This window comes from Cardiocondyla obscurior, linkage group LG22 (assembly GCF_019399895.1).
Source record: "Cardiocondyla obscurior isolate alpha-2009 linkage group LG22, Cobs3.1, whole genome shotgun sequence".
In the NCBI taxonomy this organism is placed as follows: domain Eukaryota; kingdom Metazoa; phylum Arthropoda; class Insecta; order Hymenoptera; family Formicidae; genus Cardiocondyla; species Cardiocondyla obscurior.
Window position 1 is genome coordinate 1,603,738 of NC_091885.1, and position 21,066 is coordinate 1,624,803.

Genomic DNA, 21,066 nt, shown 5'->3' on the forward strand with positions numbered 1-21,066 from the left:
AACGACATACCATTCTCACGACGATTGCGATTAACCCCCTTGGTCCTGCATATATTTTCAGCTGCTCGCTACAGGTCCGCGCCGTAGAGTATCCGCTGCATGTGTACAGGGCGATCCCCGGTTAGAGCCGCGCTTGCTTTTAACGATGGACCTTGTGTAAGTGGAAGGGCGTTTGAAGAGTGCGAGTTTCTAATTTTGGAGCGAGAGGTGCTCTCGAGAGCCGCTCATTCGAGAGGAAGGCCAATCCTCTCTCTCTCTCTCTCTCTCTTTCTCATCGATGAGCCGTGCGAAATTAATTATCTTAATTGTAGACTTTTATTTCGAAGAAGGCGAGAGGCTCAAAGGGCTCGCGCGTAGAAATTTTATTTGCAAAATTAGTACAAGCCGAAAAGTTCTTTTTGCACGTTTATCGTAGCGTCGGTAACTTTTCCCGCGATGTAAATCGTTAACAGGAAGCGCAACGGATCTAAGAGGGGAAACGGCAAAAAAAGAAAAAAAAAGGAAAAAGATGCCATCGCTTCTTTTACTTTGAAAAACCAAATTATCACGGTATAATAATCTTTTAGCGTATCCGTTACGTAAGCATCGCGATTTTGTGTCTGAGCTCGAGAGCTTTCCGTTCATAAATCGCGTTATCGATTTGCAATATCCGCAACGAGCGAGATAAAAAAGGCTCGAAGGAGATCGTTGTCACGGCGTTTCGGTCAAGGAGAACGCCCGTCGAGACGTCATCGTCATGGAAATGATATTTTTGCGCAACTCGGGCGACAGGCCGATTGATCAGCGACCGACCTACGTTCGCGTCGCGTCCTTTTCAAGGAAACATAACTCCTGCGGTAGCGGAGGTGGCAATAAGTTCCGGTACGCTGCCGCGCTGAAAGAATTATGAATGAAACGTTTCGCAGTTTCTGCTGCCGCCGCGGCAACGATCACCGTCGATGTTGCAGAACGACCGACGAGGAGATGCGATAAGAAATTGAAAGAAAAAGAGAGAGAGAGACCTTACAGTAGGTAGATGGAAAGGTATAGGCCGATTTGCGTCCGTTGCAAATCGTTCAAGGAGATCCAGTACTGACTCACTATTTACGAGAATGTGGGTCTATTATTTGTTTCTTCCTTCTATTCGCGCTTTTTTTTTTTATTAAAAAAAAAAGAAATTTAACAACTCTAAATTTCTTATTTATTTTTGCAAATAGGAAAAACAAAAAAAAGGGAAAGTAAAAATTAAGGATATAATTCATATTTCTGTAATAAAACTCGTATAATCTTTTTATCAAAGTCTTATCAAAATCTCGGTACATTTCATACGCGGCGCGTTAAATTAAACGTCTCCGGCCGATACAATTTGACGCTTTAATTCGAATATGGATCCCAATGACGGACAACATCCGCGCGCGCTGGGTACGCGATAACGCGGCGCGGGATCCTTTATCACACGGTACGCGGGCGTATACTCTGTGGTCCGGGAACGCGTTTCTCCGAAATTTATTTACGACGCGCCGTAAATGCGGACAGCGTTTCGAATCACCGTAGGCGGAGTACGATCTCACAAAGGGCGCGAGAATCTGATTTGTATACACTGACCCTTCTCCTTCTCGTTCGTCTCTTCTCCCCCGTTGTTCCTCCTGCTCGTCCTTTTTCGCGGAGCTGCTTCTGAACAAGGAGATGGCCAGGGAGCGACGAGGACGGAGGGACGAGGAGGGATAAAGAGGGAGAACATGTGTAAAAACGCAGGGGAACCGCGGGGTCCCCCGAGTCGCTGCGCCACGTAGATGAGGTGGTGCTATGTTAAACATGGCGCCGGACAAAGCTGCCGACGAAACCATCTCATTTCAGTGCTATCCTCTCCCGACTGCCTTATTATATACCGGTCGACCGGCGCTCACCGCGGTTCTTCTTTCTTCTCTTTCTTCTCTTTCTCTAGTCTCCTCTCATCCTTATTCCTCGTCCTCTCTTTTTACGCCTTCGCTTGTATTGGTTCTTTCTACCTTCCCCTCCCCCTGGCCCCCCTTCGCCCTAAAATTTACCGCCCTCATCATTCTCCCTCTCTTCTTTATCTTCATTCTGTTCTCGTTTCTTCTCGATATCCTGTGCACGTTCAGTCTGAGATATGCCATAAAGATCGAGATAAAGAGCTTTTGATTTTTTCGATATTGCTATGTTTATCTTCAACGACGCCCCGGGTTTCTTAATTTGTGTCAGCGGATTGTCGGACACGAAAGTGGCGTTTAACTTTCCGATGCTGTGTCCGTCAGGTATAGATAGAGAGGGATGCTTCCTTTTTTTTCGCGTTAAACATTGACGACAGACTTTTCTTTTTTTGTTAAAAAAAAAAGAAAGAAATTAAAATTTTAATTTAATTAAATAAAAAAAATTTATTAATTTCTTAAAAGTATAATTTTAATTTCAAGTAGATTTGTAGCTTCATAGAATTCCATTCGACTCGCTGAATTTACCACCGGGATACAGAACTCTCAGAAGTGTTTTTAATTTTATGTCACAATATTATTTCCACTTAATCGATAATGTCCATATAATTGATGTTAAACACGGCAATGCTGAATTAATAACTCGACTGTCCGCGGAACATTCTTCGGTGCTCCGTCGACTGTGACGTGGCCTGGTTTCTGTTACGGTCCCCGTAAAACCCTGGGCCCGTTCTCCGTATCCTTAATCGTTACGGGCACTTCGTACCCGCCGGTGCTTATCTCACGCGGAAAACTAATTCTGACGTGCGCTAATAGCGACGGAAGTCAAGTACGATATAGCACTTCCCGTTTAGGCATAGGCCGCACTTATGGATGCACGTGCGCGCGTGCAGTTAGGCGCGATACAGACCCGTGTTACCGAGAGCCCAAGCCGTCCCTAGCACGGCCGAGGTCCGTGCATGTCGAAGTAATTTCTGTTGTCGGCGATTTTCACGGCGAGAGACACAGACCAGTTCCTCGAACACTCGTTCCCAATCTCCGTGCTCGTCGGCATGTAAATTACGGAGGGAAGGGAATCGCATCGCGCATTTCCTCCTTTGCCGATGCGCCGCCGAAACATCGCCGCGCTTCCGAATTCGTTGCCACGGCCGGGATTATCGAGAAAACATGTATATCTTTTTCCTATCGCGTGACTCACATAACGGCTGTTGCGTAAAAATATTATCATTTGCCGCGACGAACAACGGGGAATATTTCTTGCTGACGTCTTAAAAGCGATACACATCGCAGTGAGTAATATCGACGTGCTTCAAATAATCGGAAAGAATTGCGCAAAGGAAGTCTAAAATAGCGAAACGATAATTTAATTTCTATTTCAATAAAAGGGTAATATTAATCTAATTTTAAATTTGATTGGCTTTTAATTAATATATACGAAAGGTATTCTGAGGAAAAAAAAGGAATAAAATAAGCCGATATTTTATGTCTTGTTTTCGATTTTTGTGAAGATGTTCTGCGAATTGGTCTGTCTGCCGTTGTAAGTTTTTTTTATTTTTTTTAGAAACGGGAGGAATTTAGCAAAATGTGAACGGGCTTAAAATATGTTGACACGTAGCTCTTGCGATTTAAAAACGCAATCCCCTTATCGGAACTTCTGGGGGGAATTCTCGAGCGACAAGCTTACGATCGGCGGCCGAGTGACGGGGCTTTTCTGGGCCTCGAGGGCCCGTGTTCGACAGACCGCATTCGCGATTACCGTGGTCTCGCCTTTCACGGATTCCCCCGATTGCCTCATTATTCCACGAAGCGCGATTACGCCGATAAGCATCTCTTCCCGTTTCGCCGATGCACTTTATAATCATTCAGGCACGGCCGTTCGCGAGTCGGAGCGTTTTCTGAGAACTGGACTCGCGAGACGTTCTCTAAGCTAGTGACATTCCACGCCGATACTTCTCCCGTCTCGTATTTCGCGTTCACGCGTCTTCCCCCTGGCACCCTCTCCCTCCCCCACCGGTTTCGCCCTGTCGATACCTTTTCCTGCGCTCCTTCCTCTTTCTCGCCGTCTTCTTCTTCTCTCCTCCCTGCTTCCTCTTTCGATCGCCTCTGCGGCGGCAGGAACTATTAAAACCTGACTTTAAAATTTATATCGGCCTCGCGGCACCTGCTGCACTTTACCGCGCCGCAGATTTCTCAACAATTATGTCACTTACCGCGCAATGCTCGCGCGCTCGCGCTGACACGCGCGATTAGCATGACGTTAATTTAGCAATCGGCCGGTTCATAAAAGTATCTGCATATCTTCCTGACCTTTCCGCGTCTGTTCGTAGCGCGCTCGTGCCTAATGCCTCGAAATAAAGACGTGTTTTCGACTCGGCTTCACCTGTTCAACGTAGAAAATACATTTGCCCGCGACTCGCGAGCCGCGTTCGTCCGCGACAAGTTCCTTCTTTCGGCCGTGCTACCCGACGAAAGTTCTAAAACGTATCACCTAGACGTTACCTACGTCTGACAGCCGATCGGTCGGCGCGCGATGCACTCCTCACGTTCACCGGCTCGCCGGTTCGCGCTTCTTCCTCGCTCGCTCTCGTCCGCTCTCTTCATCTCGGGCCGATGCACCGGCACGGCGCGACGTGGTGCAGCGACTTCGCAATGTCTGGAATGCGACGGCATTACGCATGCGCGCCGTGTACCTTACTCGGAACAGCCGGATCCGTTATGTCCCTCGACGACGACCTCACGATCGTCTGCGGGGACTTAACCGAGACCCGCGGCTCGCGGCCTCTGCCCATCTCGTCTTTTTTTTTTTTTTTTTCTTTTTTTTTCTCTTTCTCCCTCTGGTCCGCAGACCTGCTTCCTTCTCCCTTTCCGTCGCGGAGACACCTAGACTCCTAATGGGAATTGTACGACGGCGAATCGTAGCTTTGTTGCATTGCTCGAGACACCTGCTTTACCTTATACCTTACCCGTACTCGCTGCTCGCCGGCGATTAATCTTGTTCGCCGCATACCGCGATACGCGGAGAAACTCGTGGCACTTCTCGGCCCATCTCCACTTCGCTTACTCTTCTGCTCGGCCTCTCTTTCATATCGGGCGCGATCGGTCTAATGCGAGCTAATTGATTCCGGTTGCGAACCGCTAAACGGCGTACTACTTCGGACCGAGAATGATAAAGGAGCGCGCGATAATAAAGCGCTAAATCACGCGGGACACATTTCGCGGATCGCGGATCGAAAAATGTCACGGTCGTTAGTGGTGCTTCGTATCCTTATCCGGTTGGGGGTGAAGGGGGGGAGGCTTTCAAACGCTATATCTCTACACTGCGATCTACGTTCGCGAAGGCCCATAAGCTAGGAATAGCCTTTTCGTATCTCCGGAGTTAATCGGCGAACGAAGAGAGGAAACGGAATAACAATGAGTAAAACCGACGTGTCACTTCGAGTATGGAAATCGAGGGCAGTCGTAGGCGATTGCGAGAAGGTTATCCGCGCCGGAGAGAGAGGCGTAGGTGTCGGAAATCATCCCTGTGTCGAAGGGGGTGGGCCAATCACTGCAATCGCGACGCGAGACCGAGACGGATACTACAACGGCGGCGGCGTCGGGGTTGATCTTACGGTCTTATGGTTTTATGGCGTTAGTCCGTGGCCGGTGGCCCTCTCTCTCTCCCCCTCCTTGATCCCCCTCGGGACTCACGGAGCTGAAAGAGCCGGAGAGCTCGCCTTGGCGTTGGTGGAATGCGGGACGGGCAAATCGCGGTCGGCCCGCTTGCGCCTCGTTCCCATGCATTCCTTCCTGCCCCTCTCGCCCTCCTCCGCGTTCTCCCGTCCTTTAGTCTCCCTCTCCTCTTCTCTCTCTTTCTCTCTTTTTCTGCCTCCACCTCTTCTCTCGATCCGTCTCTCTCTCTCGTTCCCTCTTCATCGCCCCTTTCGCTCTCTCGCGCGGAGACCCTGTGCTCTCCGCACCTCTACGCGCTCGCCGTTTTATCTCGTTCCTCTCCTGTCTCTTTCATTTTAACGTACACGTGTACGTATGACACGCATGCACCACAAACCAAGATTTCGCCTCTTTGCTTTCTCTCCCTCTTCTTTTCGTCTTCCTTCATTCCGCTCGGCCCTTCTTTTTTTTTTCCTTTCTTTTTTCAGATTCCTCTTTATGTCTCCCGCACGGGCGCACACGCGAATTCGCGGATCTTTCCCTTTCTTTCCCTTCCTCCGCGCCGTCGCCGTCTCGCTCCCTTACGCGCTTCTACACGTACGTACGCACGTAATACACGCGCGTTCGTGCACGCGATAGACACGGTACTCTCCGTGTTCGTCTCTCTTTCTCGCGCGCGCGGCCGAATCCTCTGCGCGAACATCCTTGCGCCACCTTCGGAACCGAACCATCCCGCCTCATCCTGTTCCTCGACTTCCTTCTGCTTCTCGTCGAACACGCTTCTTTAACCGAGCCGTGCCTCGTCGCGGCGGGGAAAGCCTCGTCATGGCATCTTAACCGATCGACTCGTGCCCGACGGGCAACATTGTTGCGAATCAGGCCGAAGAAATAAATATTGAGATGGCGCAATATCGAGACGTGTTATGCGCGTTTATTATATTATCCACCATTTTATTCAAGCTCTAGATTTTATCTACCATGATTCTGAATAGTAATACACGGACGATTGATCCGATATCAATAAATCCTATTTGCTCGCATAATTGCAAAATTAATCTTGTTTTTTCTTTATTTTATAATAAATCTTATTTATGTATGAAGTTCTTTATTGAAATGTGCAGTTGTAATAAATCAATCGTCCGCGAAGCTCTTGTTCTTTAAATGATAACTTATCGTGTCTCTTAAATTCAATTAAAATAGAACTTCAAGTTTTTTTTTTTTTTTTTTTCAAAATTTCTACTTTCACGTTCACATCTAGTTCAGCATGCGACATAAAAATTTAAACTCTTCGTGAATTTAATTCAAAGATAGGCGACCGAACTTTATTTAACATAGTTCAATCGAGGGGATTATACGCAATGTAATAAAAGCGGTCGGTTTCGGCGAAGTATATTTTCGAGTAGCTTCCGACGTTCCTCGTCCTACGGTAGGGCGAGAGGCGGATAGGTGTTGCCACGTAAGGACAACCGCGGCTTTATGGAATTCAACATGGCGTGCGCACGGTGCGTCCGATGGAGTTACAACAACCGCCATGTAGGTGCACACCGACCGACTCTTCAGTCAGCGTGATCTATTAAGTACCGTCGCGTAGCGTTTGACTCGATCTCTAATTTATTATTCGACTCGGGCTAACAGCCGCACTTCAGCGTATTACAATTGAAACATTTGACTTCGCGGGTCTCCGTCCACCATATAAACGCGGGCCCCCTAATTCGTGATCGTGACATTCATTTTTCAAAGCCGACTTTCTTTCACGTTTACGATTTGCCTCGTAGAGAAATGATCGATAATGATCTCGGGCATTTTTACATTTTTTCCTTCGTTGGAGAACCACTTATATCGTCCACTCGGAGCTGGCCCCGAATGTTAGATATGCGTAGATAACGGTGCGAGAGCGTGGCACGTGTTCGGTCGTGCGTGCGTGAGCCTCCACTCACACGCGCGCGGGTTTTTTTTTCGCGCCCGACGATGACCGGCCCCGGCCAGATCTCTTTTTTTCTACTAGGTGAAATCCGCGGTTTTCGACACGAGACGGCACGACGCCCCGGTATCGTAGCGTGCGAAACATTTCTTGATTACCGCTTTAATAATTTTAAGCCGATGAACAGTAGAAATGGAGAGTTTTTTGTTTCTGATAATTTATTTATTTTAATTTTTTTTCTTTATGAAATGATAATATAGATTAGATAGTTGTAGATAATTATTATTTTAAAAAATGCAACACTGCTCGATTAGTGGCAAATGCATTTATTATATTATTAAAAAAAACAAACAAAACGTTATGATGAATCGCTATTGTTCTTGTGTTACTTTTTACATCGTCACATATTTTACATAACGTACAAGATCCGCGCGGATTATTCAACGTAATAAATACTTTCTGATCTACGCACTAGCGAAGGAAAAAAAAAAATACCGAAGCTAATGACTTTTCCAAATATTCAAACAAATTTATAAAACTTAAGATTTATTTTATAAACCTGAGAATTTACATAACCTATTAAAATTTCTAATATTTTTCGGTCGGTTCTTAGCGGAATAAAAAAGAAAGAAAGAATGAAAAAAAAAAATACGGAGAAATTAAAAACTTTTGACGCGTTGGAAGAAAATTAAATCAATTTAAGGCAAAAGTAATTTCAGGTTTGATCCTTTCGAACGTCGTCCTAAATTAAGCAATTTTATTCTATATGTAATTCCTGCTCTTCTCAATCCCGTTCTATTTTCGACCTGAATACATATTCATCGCTGCACCGTTGTCCACTCAACGCGGCGTGAAACCTCAATTAAGACGATTATGCGAAAGGAGCCGGGCCGGTTTATCGGCGGAAAAGTTCCTTTGTGAAAATTCGCCATGGATGTACGGCGCGTTGTCAACTTATTTCGCGAATTCGTCAATACTTTCTCCCGGATCTTCGCGCGAAGCATTCCTCGCCTCGGCATATCCCGCGCTCTCTACGAAAGAGCTCTCAGCCGCCCCGTTCTTAAGGTTATCTACCCGACTTCTCTCGTCGGTTTCCTTCGCCCACCGTCCTACTTGATCCCCGGGCTGCCGCCTCTCGCACTTGAATCTTTTCCAGTCGCGTCCTGCACTTTTCGCGCTCGCGCGAAAGAATGATAGCTTCGCTAATAGGTGGATTAGCCGCGCGTAAACGTTACGGTAATACGATTAGCGCCGGAGAAAGGTCGGCTCTAATTAAGGCGCACCGCACAAGACTTTCCGTAAACGCGTTACGTTACGTTACGTACGAACCTCAAACTTACGCCGCACTTATACTTGAACTTGGGTCAACGCACAAAGAAAAACGTAAACGCAATAGAACGCTACGTTTTTGGAGTTTTAGGAAAAACTCGAGTTTTCGGAGTTTTAGGAATAATATTATAAAAATATAATATTAAAAAAGTAACGTCCGCCTGGCCTTTTACAGCCCTTTGCTTTAGACGTGTGGTAACTTCTTCGGTATGTAGACGATTTTTATTAAAATATCCCTCCACGTGAAAATATAGGGCGCGATAAATATCGCGATGAGAACGACAGCCGAGACAATTTTTCGCTTACCTTAACCGCCCGACGAGCGCGGTAGACAGAACCCGGAGTAGCCAAGGGCTCTGACCGTGGAAAGAAATTCAGGAAGGAAAAGAAGCCGCGGCACCCGAACCACCGAGCGCGGTGGTGGTGCACGTTCAAGGGCCCGCGATGGGAGTGGGGCACCCGCGAGAAGGGAGACGCAGGGGGGCCGCTCTCGCGGCGCGGGAACGAGGCGGAAGGAACGACGATGTACACTCGCGCACACGTACGTATCCACGTACACGTCCCGCGAATACAAGCGTGGGTAAGGGGAAGGGGGAGGGCGATCATTCTCGGAACTCGGGTGACCTCCCTCGGTGCAACTGGCGAACAGCCGGACCCAACGGGTTAACTGTACAACCACTTATATACCTCGACGCCGTAGGAATGCGGCGACGATGATGCCGTCGTCTCCGTGAAATAACGCGCGACATGCCGCGGCGTGACGTACCTCTCGCCGGGAACCCTGCGTGCCCGCGCGCGAGAAAGGACCCGCGGAAAGAGAATACCACCTTGCACTAGATGATCCCTTTGCGCCGCTCGCGTCATTCATTCACCTGCGCCGACTCTCCTGTCGATCGTCTCTATCGAACTCGCCCGTCGTCCTGCTGTCAACTCGCGCTGATCTATTGTTCCCCTGCAAATCCCGGCTGCTCGCAGATCAACGATTCGTCGAGTCGGATCGCGGAAGAGCCGTCCCCTGCATCACGTTTGAGTAGCTCGGTTCTTTATTTTATTTTATTTCAATTTTTTTTTTACCTCGATCGGTCCGCTTGTATTCACGTGGTGGCTAAACAGCTTTGTGGTCGCTGTGGACGCGTCGATTTTTCACGTTACTCCGGGTAACATTTTTGTACGATTGTAACAGAGATTTTTTTTTTAATTTTTATTAAATAGATTTTATTTGCGACAAGATAATTTTTATTTTTAATAATTTGTACAATTTATCTGTTTAAGTTTGATTTATTTTTATTTAAAGGGGTGATGTTTGAAAGATATCGATATGTCAGGTCGCGAAATGGTTACTAACGGATGATGAATATGAGCCTCGACGACTTGCAACGATTACCTCGTAAAGTCCGGTGCATGAATATCGAATTACGGGAGCTAGATCGCGGAAGATCTTCGTTACCTCGTTCCACGTACCATAACCGAAGGGTTTTTCTTCGTTTCGGTCGCTTCGCGCGCACGCGGCTTTGTCTGGTTCGGTCGAGTCATTCATTCGAATAGTTAGTCTCCTCTATGAAGCTCGGTACCGTTTTCTCGCTTCTTATGGGCCTTAGAATTGGATCATCTCGCTAATCGGACAAGTTCCCCGCCCCTCCTTCCTCCCCGACCATTCCCCCGTCTTCAATTCAGTTCCCATCATAGGGTTCTTGCGAGGCCCCACGGTTCTAGTTTTATAGGAATACTATTACGTCGATCCTGAGAATCCCATTGAAGGCCCGCCAATGGCAGGAAAGAGAGAAAAGGAGACAGACAGCGCTGACATACTCACGATTGCAACAATCTCGCAGCCGGATTATAATTGATTTCGCAATTGCCTTCGTGGAAATACTAACCGTCGACGAGCAAGTAAACTTTACCGGCGCAAAAATTGCCAGAGATTTATTTCTGTATTTTAATTAAATTCAAACGCGCCGCGGCACGGGACTTTATACGATAAATGAAAAATTATCGAAGTGCTATTGTCAAAAATCGATGTCCGGCCGATACCGGCCACTTTCTCCCGGAAATATTTCCCGCGCGTAACTAGGTCCCCTGCGTCCCGGTCATATAAATAAATGGCTCGTTTCGCACACGGTGGAATTAAATCCACGCCAAACGGCGGCGCGTCGGGCTCGCGCGTTGCGGAGGCCTTCTCTCGCGAGCTCGCAAAGTTCAGCCCGCGTTCCACGACCCGGTCGAAGTAGTGAATGGAAGAAGGACTCGTCCCGGGGATTGGCAGAGCGCAGGGCTCGGAGTGCCGGTCGGCGAGCGACGATATTCCGAAGTTGAGGAGAATTCCGCGACGGCGGTGTGCAATATGTGAGATATCCCGCCGGCTTGTGCACCGTGTTAGATTGTGTAAGCCGTGTATCCCGTCGTTCATTCACCTGTTACGTCTCTCCCCCGCCGCACCTTTCCCTCCCTCGTTCCATCTCGCTCGCTCGCCCCCGTTCGCTCGCACGCTCGCTCTCGCGCGGCCACCTTTCTCTCTCATTCTTCGACGTGATTCTACCATGCTATTACTTGTACCATAGATCACGCTCGGCGATCCGCGAGGTCGCGGAAAAGAGAGACAGAGATGAACGGAGGTCGAGGAAAGAGGTCTCGCGAGCTTGTAACAAAGTTCTAACGTTCTATCTCTTCTATATCGATCACGTCTCTAACATCGCAACAGCCATTTTTATTAATATCGTATATTAAATATTTTTCTCCCTCCTTCCCTCCCCCTCCCCGGGCGCATTATCACAGTTATATAAATTATAAAAAAGATCATAATTGATGTGGATAATTCGATGGTTAATTGACGACGTTGTTTTAATCGATTATTAAAGTCTTCGCATATATTTAACTCACGTTATAAAGATATGTGCATACGTATGTACATTATGTTACGGAAGCTGAAATGATCCGTGGCGAATGGATATTCGATATTGCAGCAATCAAATATTAATGTCAATGATACGAAACGCGTTACGCGTTACGTCAATTTACTTATGACTATTCCGCCAATGACTTTACCTCGTTGCTGGGCAGTCCGTATAACTGGAAGCGAAACTCAAGGCTTTGTCGTTCATTGACATCTTATTTATGAGCGGCGATCCTGCTCGAGTAAGCTTAGCCGTTCTTCGGTAGGCATGAAAGACCGAGCGGTATACACGGCTGGATCTAGAGGAAGCCTCGCGGCTCTCCATCGCTTTGCTCCGATCGCGAAGATGGAAAAATCTGGAGAATGTCGAAGCCGTCGACCAGTTTCAAGAACTCACTGCCACGTCGGAGAAAGAGAGAGAAAAAGAATGCGCGCTCGTGTGTGAGCGCTCGCGCGTGTTCGGTCGTACACACGCGCGCAAGTTGATTTCCGCACGGAGCCACTTTGTCTCCTTTGCTTTCGTTCTTATCGCGCTAAACGCCTCTCTTTTTCTCTCTCTTTTTCTCAATCCGGTGGCGGCAAAACGGTCCCTATTTTTGCATACCGTTGCAGTCCATCGGTGCACAACTTTGCGGAATTTGCGAATAGATTCTTGCGCTCGGTGCAAGATCCAGGACGTCTCGATAAAGCTGACACAGAAGCGCTGCGATATTTATATATACTGGAATGTTCTCAGTTGCGTTAATTTTATTTTAAAAAATTGCCAGACTAATACAGCACGCGGGATAATTTTGCAATTATTTAAGAACTGATTTACCTTAGAAATCTTTAAAATATAAAGACTCACGTTTCGTTTATAGTTACTTAAAACTGATATTTCGTTTCGAATTTTGTTGCAGAAATCTCGCGATTGGGATCGGGATACAAAATTTCCCTGAAGGTTTGGCGGTATCCTTGCCCCTTCAAGCCGCCGGGATCAGCACGCTGAAGAGCTTTTGGTACGGCCAGCTCTCAGGGATGGTGGAGCCCGTTGCCGGTGTCCTCGGCGCAGCCGGAGTGACGCTCGCTGCACCTGCGCTACCTTATGCACTTGCCTTCGCAGCCGGTGCGATGATCTACGTTGTGATCGACGACATTATCCCGGAAGCGCATCAAAGGTATGTACCGTATAATCCACTTACCTGGAAAAACTTGAAACTGCAAAACGGCTTCTATTTATGCTTTTTTTTTCTTCTTTTTTTTTTTGCAATCCTCAAAATAACGGTCGCTTAACTCGCTCTCAAGATCGTTGCAACGCGATACGAGTCCCTCTCGAAAATGTATAAATAGCGCGATCAGCACTTCAGTCGAGCCTTAAAGCGATTCAGCAAAAATCGTAGATAACAAACCAGTTAAACGTTTCCGACATTGACTACAACTGTATTTCCGATAAGGAACTTTATGATCGCGCGCGGTACGTCGGATACTTGGAAAATGCACGTGTTATTGAAAAAGCGTGGAAGGTGGTGCTGAATGCAGAAGGGTGAAGCCGGTTCACGCAAAGGGAGTTGGGCGCAACTCGTTCCCTTAACTGGTTCCGGCTTCTCCTCGTTCTTTCTTCTCTCCTTTGTCGTTCCTCCTCTCGCTCTCTCTCTCTCTCTCTCTCTCTCTCTCTCTCTCTCGCTCTCGCTCTCTTTCTCTTTATCTCTGTCTCTCGTTCTCTCCTCTTTCGGTTTTTTTAAATTTTCTTTTTTAACACCGTCCGTACCAGAAACACCAGCCCACGGTTGCACTTGCACCCGTTTCCGTCTCACGTTTCACCCTCGGTCCATTCACGACGAATTAGAAGTCCAGTCCCCGCCTCGGAGTCAGAAGGGCGGAAGGCGCTTTTCCCACCGGCACAATGGCTCTTTATTTCCAGATTTATTCCTTCGTCCTCGGACATGAGTTTCGGACAGCTCGGCGATGATATTGCAATAACGCGATCCTTCAAATCTAAGATCGTACGTGGCAACGAACCCCGTGACTCGTGCGCATTATTTACTCTAACGTTCTTCACGATCCGAAGCCGCTAAAAAAAAAAAAAAAAAAAAAATCAGCGAGATCGTTCCGGCGACCGCGCGAAACGTCCGGAATCCGTTTCGACCGGAGCAACGCGGAGCACCGAAGCGCATAAATATAGAGAAGAGGGGGAGGGGAGGAGAATTTGTGTCGCGTATGTCCTATGAATTTCTACTCGTGTCAAGCGGACGCGCACACGCGGACCCCTGTACGTACGCACTCTCGCGCACACAGTCCTACCTAAGTATCTACGATGTCCGTATTCGAGAGCGATTACGGTACAATGGCGCGTGACGGCAGTGCTGTAGTTAGCGCGCCGCTGGCAAAACGGACGTAGCGAATTTCTTTCCCAGGCCTGGCGGCGGCCTAGCTGAAGAAGGTGCATTGTCATTATAATTGGCTCCTTTTGTATTTCGCGTGCGATCTAACCGCCCGGATACTCCAGCGCGAGCACGGTACAACGCTCTCTCTTTCTCCCGGCGCGGGCTCTCTCGTCGAGGAACCCCTGAGACAGTCGTCCTCGACTCGCTCCCTCGGGAACCCTCCGGGTGGTCGGAAAACACAAAAGTGAAAACGGATCGCTCTCACATATCTCTCGTCTTTTCTCTTCTTCGTGGAAACCGTTGCGCGGCCTCCACGAAAGGAGAGGCGTTCGCCGTCAATGCCGATATTTTTCTAAGCGTCGCGTACGATCTCAGGTATTGCCGGCAGGCCTCGGCCCGGTCCAGCCATCGCTTCGATACCGATATCTTCGAAATTCCAGCGACTCGCGCACTCGGGGAAGCGTACGTTTCGATCAGGCTCTTTAGAAGCACGAGGATTCCTTCTTTACACGCTTGCGCATACACAAACACGATTACGCGTATTACCAGCAAATCGTTATTCTTAACAAACGGCCGTAAATACGTCTCTAAGTGCTGGAAACGCTTTAACTCGCAACCTGTAATGTTTGCGTTATTGTCGAGCCACCGGAATTATATACCTGCCTAAGTCCACAACTTGCTTCATTTGAACGGTGTAAAAAAATTATACGCCGGGGCAATTTGCGCCGACGACTTTCGTACCGCGGGCAATTTTTTTGCCGGCCGTATCGTAGCCGTAAAAATTTTTATAAATAAGAAAAGTTGCAAAACTATCCGCCGTTCGCGATCAGGAACTTGGGCCGCGAACGCCGATGTCAGTCGAGGAAAAGAAGGCGAATCGGGACGCCGCGTGATTCCCTTCGGTTATCTCGGTGTCCGCGTCACCTTCGACGTAGAGAGGCGCCAGTAAAAATCGGCGCTGGTTCGAGCTCGACTCGATTCGGAACGATCGCCCCCTCGTGCAATTTGCATTTTCCTCTGCTCGGCGAAAAGGAACGCCCGCTTCGCCGGCGATACCCCCGGTGCTACATGTTCGACGCGGTCGACCAGACCAACGTAGAGATATTTAAATTTATTTTCCCATCTCGAAACTTTTACTTATTCGGAATTCGAACGTCAGGCCGATATTCTTCCCCTCCACAACCGCGGAATTTTCGTCCGCGGCTAAAATTAAAAAAAAAAAGAAAGTACCAAATCAATATAAAAGAAATTTACGCCGTTTAACACACTGGGAAGGGTTGTTCAAGCGCGACGGTCGAGCGTGAAATAGTTCCGAGATTGTAAACGACGCATCGAGTAGTATATAAAAATGATATCGTCCGGGAGGAGAGTAACGCGCCGCTCTCTGCGTCGCGTCCGCGATAGGCAGGGATCGAGGATCGGCGGCTCAACGAATGCGTTTAGCGGATGCGGAACGCACCGCGACTCGACGCGACGCCCTAGTTTCGCCGGGTCGAACGGCGACGACGGCGACGGGGAAGAAGGGGGGAGCGAACATTGTTATCCCGGCTACCATTGCGATGAGACACGATAATGGCCAATAAAAATACAAATTTTCTGACGCACACCGAAAGGAGGTATTTACCGCGCGGATATGATTGATGTGGTAGAACGCCCACCGAAATACAACGGCGCGTTTCGCCGGCCGTTAAAATTGATGGCCGTGTATAATTTACGAAATCAACAAGCCGTGACGTGCAATACCGGGGTATATACCGCGCCGGTACGGCGCGGCGCGAGTGTGTGCTTTGTATGTGCTTAATCCCTACTTACTTGCCGCGAAAACCCTTTTATTTCTCGCCATCCTGGGGCTCTCTTTCTCCCAGGTCGTTGCCCACGGAGCCGTAGGTGCGGAGAAGACGATGACGATAGCGGTGGGCGACGGCGCCAGTGCCGCCTTTTTAATTCCCCGCGTCCTCTCGTCCCCTTTCGTCCTCCACCCACCTCCCCCCTCTTGGTCCAGAGCTACGTTTCTCTCGATTTTTACATCCACGATCCCGTACACCGGTTGCGCTAATTAAAATTCCCTCTCGCTTCTCTGCCGTTCATGCATCACGTTGCCACCAAATCGCGGCATTGCAAGGATTTAGAGGGAACTTTAGAGAGAACTTTGGTTAACGCGCGTGCGACCACGCTGGGATCCTTTCATTGGAGCTGCTTTCGTACGCACTTTCGGCAACTTACCTGCGGAAGCTCTCTGGATTTTAATCCACGTGCCACGTGCACTTTCTGTTTACAGCGGAAATGGCAAACTCGCCAGCTGGGCCGCCATCGTCGGTTTCCTGGTGATGATGTCCTTAGACGTTGGCCTAGCTTAAGGGCATCGTCTCCAAAGTAGTTACGGGCACGTCCACGCTTTTGTGAACACGTAAAAGTCACCTGGTAATGATAGCGAGTGTTCGCAAACGCGATGGGACATTTTCGCTCAATTCGCGGCATTCAGTGATAACGTTTTTTTCTCGCAAAAAAATCGAAAACCGAATGGTGTGATAACGAATATTTTCCAGTCCCGACGTGTTTTTTTTTTTTTTTTTTTTTTTTTTTTTTTTTTTTTTAAATTTGCCGTTGCGTACGGCACTTTTATCTCTAAAGACTCAGGAGAATGCAACAGTAATGAAATAAGGAGTGTCTTCAATCAGGTTCGTGCTCTCGTAAAAAAAAAATAATGGTAAAATTATTGAGAGAAAAGAGTTATAAAAAAAGAAAAAAAAAAAGAAAAACAGGAAAAAGAAAAAACAACGTAAAATATTAATCATATCACGTACAAGTATTCTAAGACTCGCCTGTAATTCGATGTTCGATTGATGCTATAGCAAAGGCTAAGTTGTGTAATCGTTCAACAATTTTCTAAACTGGTAGATATTTTTCTAGAAACGCAGCATTTCACTTCTAGAATGCATTTCACTTTGTAAATGTCTTCCCGCCGTATCTAGTCCCTGCCGATGCAATTCCAGAAGTCAAAGACACGACAGCCTGGTTGACTGAACTTAAAATCGAACATCGAAATCGATGTCTATCAGAATTCATTAAAAAGATTGCAAGATTGAATACAATTGCGAAAATACTGTCGATAGATAAAACAAAATAATGTACAGCGTCGAGAATTATTCGGGAATTGTTCGAGGGGAAAAAAAGAAAAAAACATTTTAGGCTTCTTTTTTATTTTATTGAAAATGTATTCTTGAAAAGTGTCTTACAAAAAGGAATATTTATTTTTTTTTTTAATTATCTTGTAGACAGATTTATACATAAACATATACACCTTTTTACACATGATAGTTTCAAGAAGTTTCAAATTACGTCGTTCTACAAATATCGCTTAGGTCGTATCTCGTATATCGATTCGACTCGCGTTAATGAATTAATAAAACGCTCCGAGTATTTAGAGTAAAAAAAAAAAAATCAATCGTGCAAAACATTTAAAAATAATCATAGAAGAATTGTACTTTTCAAATTATTTCTTATTTACACTAAAACTTTTTCTATTTTTCGAAAGCACGCGTAGTCTTGATTAATCAATTTTAATTTCAATTAACATTAGCGCTGCTAATATCGGGATTTTAAATTCGCAGCCTGATCGCTGAATTAATCCGTGACTTTTAAGCCGTTACGTTTTCAATTCACTGCCGTCCCATTCATTCCCCCGTAATGAGAGGCCCACTATCGCATTATGCAAATTCATTTGCGCCTTTCTGAAACGGCGTCTCGAAAGGGAGTATACAAATTTCGCAACTCGCGTGTGTCCCTCGTACGCGCACGCAAGCCGACTTACGCTCCCGTGCCTAGTAGGTAAATCTATACGCATATTTATTGCGTTACATTGTGCCCTTTCTAATCACAGGCCGCGCTCGCGCACGATGCAATTTCGTTCTTGCAGCGACGTGCCGTTTATTCCGGAGTACGTAACGAGGTTGCCACTATACCCGTTGGCGCAAATATAGATCACCTCGCGGAATCCGACACACGCCTCTCTCGTCTGCGATATTTCCTTTAAAGAAACGTCTAAGCTAAATCGTTAGGCCATTAGTCACTAAAATAGTATAACGTTGTTTAAAAAAAAAAAAAAGAGAAATTAAAGTGACCTTGAATTAAAAAAAAAAGGAAGAAGAAGAAGATTGTTCTTTTTTTTTTTTTTTACAATAAATATTTTACACATATATACTTAGGGAAAAAAAAATTTATATAAAATTAATCGTTTCGTTTTTAGACAATTTTTTTTTTTAAGTGCAGCTCCTTTATACGAGGAACAATTATTCTCAATGCACGATGCGAATATAATGTTCCGTTTTAATTATTAAGATTGCTGCAATCGGCATCGGAGGTCGATATTTCTTTATAGATGTATCCGCAGTAATTGGAAGGCGCAGATCGATCATTGGTATATATACGGTTCTCGACGCTGTATGCTTATATAAGATATAGAGATTATATTTTGATACGCACTGTCGATAAACCATCTAAAGTATTAGCAATATACGTATTATCTACGTATGTACGGAAACCGCGTAACGTGCGAAAAGGCAAGATGTAACCACGCACTCAACAGCGAGCCCGATGCAATCAGGAGTTGGTCTTAAATCCTGAAAAAAAAAAAGCATTAACGGTTGTTTAACGTTATCGTTTCACCGACACGCGCCAATAAAATTAATTTCGTGCTCGGATTGGGGACCAATTTCTCTTTAACGTTCATTTTCGCCACACCGTCGCTGTTGCGTGCGCGTTTTTGCATCTTGGTCTCTTTCACATCTAGAACCTATATTCCTCTATAATAATTCCATTATAAATAGACTGTCTGATTTCGCGGATGTCGAGAAGCATCTTCCGCCTGAAGATTTTAACTGGCGTCGCGAATCGACAAACATTATCCTTGTTTCTTTTTTTTTTCTTTTTTTTTCTTAAGCATTTGCCGTAGTAAATACGCTTCGATGTTTTTCATGACATTGACGCTCTAAAACATCTTATTACGCTTGTCAATTTCAAAAGTCAATTGAGATACCTCGCGGCGAATTTAGCTTGTCGCGCTAATAGATCTTCTCGGCAGTCCTCAATTTTTACGTCGACATACAATACACTGTTCAAAGGAAACCACCGACGCTCGGTTTATATTAAACCAGTGCGAATGAGCACCAGCCGTTACTAGCTTCGATGATAGAAGCCTAAAGTCATCTTGATCAACGTCGATGGCAACAGCGTCGCGTTCGATGATCACGGTGACGTGTGCGAGCGGTGCTTTAGCGAATGTGTCTTCTGTAATTAATAATGTAATTATGCGAATGTGATTATGCGAATTATCATATTGTACCTAGGTAGTTAGCACAGTCAATTGCAAAAACGTGCGCGCGGACGTCCACGTAAATCGGTCGAATTTACGTTCCACTCTTCGATGCCTCGTTGATTTGGGCGATTAGTACTTTATCGATGACGGCATGTTTTTGTTAATTAGAATATTTTAGTAGCGAAATAACGTTCCGGAAGAAACAGCGTTCGCACATCGCGCAATTAATTCCATCATTCCGGAAACTTTTTCAACTAGCCGGGGAAGTTTTGTGGCGTTAAGAATTTCCTTTCGTTAAATTAGGTGCCTTCGTAACTTAATTAGGATTACTCGTTTAAGCAGGACAACGGTTTGGCGAGCATACGGAACGACTGATTCATCGTCCGCCCGTTCATTATCGCGCAATTAAATTTCGTCCCGAAATCTTTCGCGTTTTATATTCGAGGATATAAATTTAATGCTACGACGACATAGTTTTTAAAGATGTGCAATAAAAAGGAAGTGCATTAAGGAGTATTATACACAGTGCCAGCAAATTATCCCGCAAAGCTCCCGTTTTCTCTAAAATATTCGATCTGTGAATCGATTGTTCCGAGAAAACGTGTCATCCCGTTGGCGGTCCCGCTCCTTTTCCCGCGTGTACAAAAAGATTATCAGTCTCTCCCCTATCGTCGCATTAATGCTTGTGTTTTCGCAGAGGATAAAGATTTGGAAGCGACGTGTCTCGCTCGCTAAGTGATCGATACGAGTGTAATGATAGGTGTTACATTCGGAAAAAGGAGGAAGGAGCGCTCGTCACACGCGGGGCTTCGTCGACGGTAAGTTCTCTCTCTCCCTCCGCGAGCGCGGGCCCTCTTTCCTCTCTTCGGTTCAGACGCGGCGAAGTGACGGTGTGCAATGCCGGCGCGGCGCATTCCTCCGTCCCGCGTCTCTCGCCCCGGCGCGAGTTGCATAACCTGAAGAGAACCGAGACATGAATGGAGAGCCGGGCGGCGTGCGACGAGGACAGTCGCATTCGCCGGCTCGGTTTCCCGGTGCGCGACCGAGTGCGAACGCGGCGGCCGACGTATCTGCCCCGTGGGTAGGGCGCACTGACCGAGGAAGATGCCAGTTTGGGTGCAGCGGCGGATTTAGGAATAGACTCGTGGGTGCTCCGCGGCGACGCGGCCGAGCATCCGGCTTTGCGGGCGGCGCTCAACGTCGCGAGAAGCAACGCGGTATCACCGCTCCCGTATATATATTTTCTCCCAGGTGAAACGCGGATAATTAAATGATAGAACTAGACTTTGCGGTGAGAACTCGAGACGAAATATCAATTACCAGAAAAGAAAAAAAAAAAAGGGAAGGGACGTTTCTTTTTAAAGTACCATGAGAAGTATTAAATGCAAGATATGAACTCGGAATAATAGCATTTTAAATGAGCCTAGCCTAGCTCCGCTGTATATGTAGAGTGTACGGCCTGAACCGGCAACTTGTCCTTTTTATCTGTATTTTTCCCGTCCCTATTGTCGACCTTCTCCTTCTTGTCGAGCATAAAAACATAAAAGAAAAAAAAAAAAAAAAAAAGAAAGAAGCACGGCTAAAGAGGAGGCATAAGAAAGGTATAGAGGATCTTTACGAGGGGTCTCGGGTTATATTATACATGTAATGTGGCTAGAGAGCAGTTTGAT

At 46.6% G+C, this 21,066-nt stretch overlaps 1 protein-coding gene across 3 annotated transcripts in view; it reads left to right on the forward strand.

Annotated features, from left to right (window-relative positions):
• The window catches only part of Zip48c (Zinc/iron regulated transporter-related protein 48C), a 30,618-nt gene extending 10,701 nt beyond the window's left edge, over positions 1–19,917 (forward strand). For 2 of the 3 annotated variants that reach the window (XM_070671205.1, XM_070671203.1), the window contains exon 5: positions 12,619–13,385. In XM_070671205.1, the coding sequence (XP_070527306.1) occupies positions 12,619–12,991 (373 nt within the window). In that variant the 3' untranslated portion in view covers positions 12,992–13,385. Of the gene's footprint in view, positions 1–12,618; positions 13,386–16,360 lie in introns of those variants that run through there. The other variant, XM_070671204.1, reaches the window with a different exon arrangement.
• Positions 19,918–21,066: the final 1,149 nt, after the last annotated feature.